The sequence below is a fragment of the Montipora capricornis genome, chromosome 11, assembly GCF_036669925.1.
Source record: "Montipora capricornis isolate CH-2021 chromosome 11, ASM3666992v2, whole genome shotgun sequence".
NCBI classification, from domain to species: domain Eukaryota; kingdom Metazoa; phylum Cnidaria; class Anthozoa; order Scleractinia; family Acroporidae; genus Montipora; species Montipora capricornis.
The window spans coordinates 2933287-2937440 of NC_090893.1; the positions used below are offsets into that span (position 1 = coordinate 2933287).

Genomic DNA, 4154 nt, shown 5'->3' on the forward strand with positions numbered 1-4154 from the left:
CATTGCAATAGGGGGTCGAGTGGTGAATGATACTTCTTCACAGTAGAGGATATTGGAAAGAGGTGCTTATTAACGTGTATCTTTTTTATTTATCAGAGTCGCAAGAGCAGGAGGCAGTCCAGTGTATCGCGAAGTAGTGGTGCTTCTGATAGTGAACTAGATTGCGAGCGGATTCCTTTGAATGGATTACACCGAGCTTAATACTTCAGACCTACTGGATTAAAGTCGCGAGCAGTCAACACTCACATGACCGACGTTCAGCAGGGAAAGATATGAATCCAGCACTGAAAAGAAAATGAATCCAGTACTGATGCTTAAGAGATCAGGACATCTTGGACAAATGCAAATTTCTGAACGGTGGATATTTGATTTTGACATAAATTATGACTAACATTACGAGGATGAACTTTTCGGGAGGAAGAGTCTTTTAACTTGACGGAGATTATGGCAGCTGGAAAGTTTGATGAGCGGATTTATTAGGAAGGCGTATAACGATTTTTTAATCGTCAATGCCCCTTCCTTCCTTCTGTTGAGGAGCCTTCTCGCAGGCTACAAGCTCGACTAAGAGGAGCTAAGAGTCCCACGTCAAAAAAAGCTTGGGATGGAGTTCACCTGCAGTTGAATTAATGTTACTGTTGTTTAACAAATCTACGGACAAGTGAACTGTGCAATGCTCCGGTGAGAGTTCAAGGCAACGTGGAGGCAGCGTAGCCGAGAAATTAGGGCACCGGAGTTCATTGGTCAAGTTCCACTCTGACTCCTAGCTAGAGTTGTTCTGGAAATTCTCCGTCCAATTTCTTCGGCCTCCCATCATTTGGGTTTCTTAAATTAAGTCATTTGTATTTATTTTTAAGTGGTATGTAAAACTATTTTAGGCCAAGTACATGTGGCCTGCTCTAATGGCGGGAAAATGTGTACGATCACTTCTGACTCAGGCCTGATCACACTGATCGGTTTTCGTTTGGCATCATGCCGGTGATTGCGGAAAATCACGCCAACGTTTGGGACTGCTTCTCATACTAATCATACTACGCGAAAGACCGGTTACACCCTCGATGTTTTGTCTCAGCAGCTAGGTGCAGTTTTTGTGAGATATAGGCTACATGTTATGCAAACGAAAAGCTCTTTATAGTTTAAATTAAAAAGTTTCTAAATTAAAGTGAGAAGAGCGATTATGTTATTTTTTGGAAGTTAAAACTGTTGCGAAGCAAATTAAACTAGTTCTCATCTGGCATTGTCTTGTGTATTTTTTGTGTATATATTTTTATTTGTGTCACCTTACACGAAATGAGCGAAATCGGTGCTACTTGTTATTCTACAAAGATATTTTTGATAAAGGATAACGAGCTGTAGGTCTAACATAATATATGATTCTTACGACAGAACTATTTTCCTTTGAAGTGTGAGGGAGAGTTTGCAGGGAGGGGAGGGTTAGGTTGACAGGCTGAGGTCATCTGACTCTATGTGCTAGCATTGGCGACGAAAAGTGCGGCAAAGAGTCAGAGTTTTTTTCCTGAGCATGCGCACTTCAATAAACCTCGACCATTAAACCCAATGCGCATGCTCAGAGCTAAAAATTCGTTCTCGTTCTTTTTGGACCAGTCCTCCAACTTAAAGATCATCATTAGTTGAACAATTATAAGGAAAAGTGGCTCTTCACAGATGAAGTGGAGAATACCAAATGCGTTCATTGAAAAAGACTAAACTTGAGAGGAGTGATTATTCAAAAACAGTCTAGCCAGGGATGGCAAAACCGCAACCCAAGTAATTTTTTTTTCGCCTATTTTAATATATCAAAGCTAAGTGCTGTCGAAAATAGTGTCGAAAAGACAAGAGCAAAGGAGCGAAGCATTAACCTACATGAAGCAACTCACTTCTAAACGGTTCTGTGGGTAACTCAAATGTTTGTTAAAAGCCTGGAACCCTGAGGATTGATCAATATGTAAATTCACCTCTCAGGTTCAATATAAGTCCAGGTAGACAAGTATTGGGAATTTTGATTAAAGTGCATTAATTACGGTGCCTACTAATTTAAAGGTATTTTTGCCCCGATTTATGATTATGCAGGGAATGCAGATCTTAGCAAGTGCTATTGAAATCCAAAAAGAAAATTGGGGGTAACAACGCAATTTTCAAAGATAATTCATAAACAATATTTGTAAAAATCTATAAAATACAAAGCAATGTATGGCGTTCTTTCTCGAATTGAAGCTTAATTATCTCTAAAGAAGGCATGGTTACCCCCAGTTTTCTTTTTGTATACCAAAAGTACTTACTAAGATCTACTTTTTCTGCACTGCATAGTTTTAAACCGCGCAAAAATATCCCTGTATGAGTAAGCATCACCGATAGCTAGGAAACCTGAGTATCTCGAGATGCGCAGAACGTATGCGCAATAACAATAGTAGGCACTGTCCTTAAGTAAATTCGGTAGAGGGATTTAGCATCGCGCTTACGAGAAACAGCGAACGGGAAACGTGAAACGGTAAGCGGCTGACGGTAAGCGTGAAAATTTTCTCATTCTAACTAAACCTGTCTTTCACGTATGAGAAATTGTTCGATTCAGCTAAAAGCAAACAACTTTCTTTGAGTTTTGGCAAAACGGAAATTTACGTCTGACCATTGCCGTTTTTCGTAAACACGATGCTAAGCCTCTCTTTTATGGCGGCAAACGTTTCCAAGTGGACTCGCTGTTCAATGAAGGCTGCTTTGCAGTGAATTTGGAAATAGTCTGCAACGATGCAAGTGTTAAGGTGTATGGACGCTAACCACGTCGGATTTCCCTCAGGTTTGGCGACGTTAACGCAAAGCAAAGTCGCTATATGCGTCTATTCGGCAAATGGTTTCATTTTTAGTATTTTAATAACAAGCTGACAGTTTTAACTTTCCAGGGACAGATCGTACCATTGCTAGACCGCGGCATGGTTCGTCGTTGCCTGTCTCGCTTTCACATGCGAGTGGTCCGGTTTCATATCCTTCTCTGGCCAATAATTGGATTTTTCTAATGGATAATAACAAAATCATTTCCAATTCGTTTTATAAATGGCCATCTGGCTTTAGTTTTTATTTCTGAACGCTTGTTCATTAAAATAGTTGGTTTTACAATATACATCCCACAAGTGTCGCGTCGCTGACTCCACTATGAATAAATACCGGTATATGTGCATTGACCAGACCGTCGTGGTTTGTTAATTTACTCCCCACTATGGGTGTCTTGTCTTCTTGGTAAGTCACGAAGCAGTACAGGTTCCTTTTCAATAAGACATATAACCAAAGTCTCTTTGATGTGGACGATGGCCTTAATTTAATTCGGGCGGAGTACTTAGGTAAAGACGACGCTTCTCTTACACTTCATACCAAGCCACACTCTGGACTAGAGTGGCGTGTTTTCAAGATATGGAGTATTTTTAACGGCTGATTGAGTTAAACAGGTTAAATGTGAGGAAAAGGAAAGGGAATTCAGGCTGGCGAGGAGAACTTCAATTGTCACCAAGTGTCTGTGTAAAGTGGACTATATCACAGAGACATTGAAGGGTATACTCGTTCAACACTACAACGGGATTGTGCGTTGATAATTATGATGCTGTAATGATGACGATGATGAACACGATGGCGATGATAATGATGATAATAATGCATTCTATGTAAGCTTTTGAAAAATTCATTAATTTAAAGTGTTGAACGAGCGTAATGCTCCCATAGCACTGGGGTTAAACTCGCTGCCGTTTGATCCCGGCCATTAAGCCCCGCTGGTATTGATCAGTGGATTGGATGGGCGAGCTTGCTTGGCTTTTGACACTTTTGATCGCCATTTACAGGGTGATATTAAAAGGAAAATGTTAACAAGGTTGTATTCGCTCTCGCACCGAAAGATGAGGGCTGACAACAGCTGGAACGGTGCTTAAACAGAAAAGATGCAAAGGGGAATGGATTTCTCATAATTCATGATCTGAGTATAATGAGCAAGTATTGTAAATGAAATAAAAGTCAACGCATTAGAGCTCTCACAACAGTGGACATTCTCGTAAGTTTCCATCCAAAGTGTGCGAAAGGTAGCTGGTTGTAACAAAGCTTCTCAAAATAGATCTGCATGTTATGCATTCACGAGTATCAGTGTATTAGAGAACTCAGAATACTGGGAATTCAATTTTTTT

At 40.2% G+C, this 4154-nt stretch overlaps 1 protein-coding gene across 9 annotated transcripts in view; it reads left to right on the forward strand.

Moving 5' to 3' along the window:
• The window catches only part of LOC138025047 (protein sidekick-2-like), a 76296-nt gene extending 75064 nt beyond the window's left edge, over window positions 1–1232 (forward strand). For all 9 annotated transcript variants that reach the window (XM_068872287.1, XM_068872293.1, XM_068872294.1 and 6 more), the window contains one exon: window positions 97–1232. In XM_068872287.1, coding sequence (XP_068728388.1) covers window positions 97–201 — 105 coding nt within the window. In that variant the 3' untranslated portion in view covers window positions 202–1232. The remainder of the gene's footprint in view (window positions 1–96) is intronic.
• Window positions 1233–4154: the final 2922 nt, after the last annotated feature.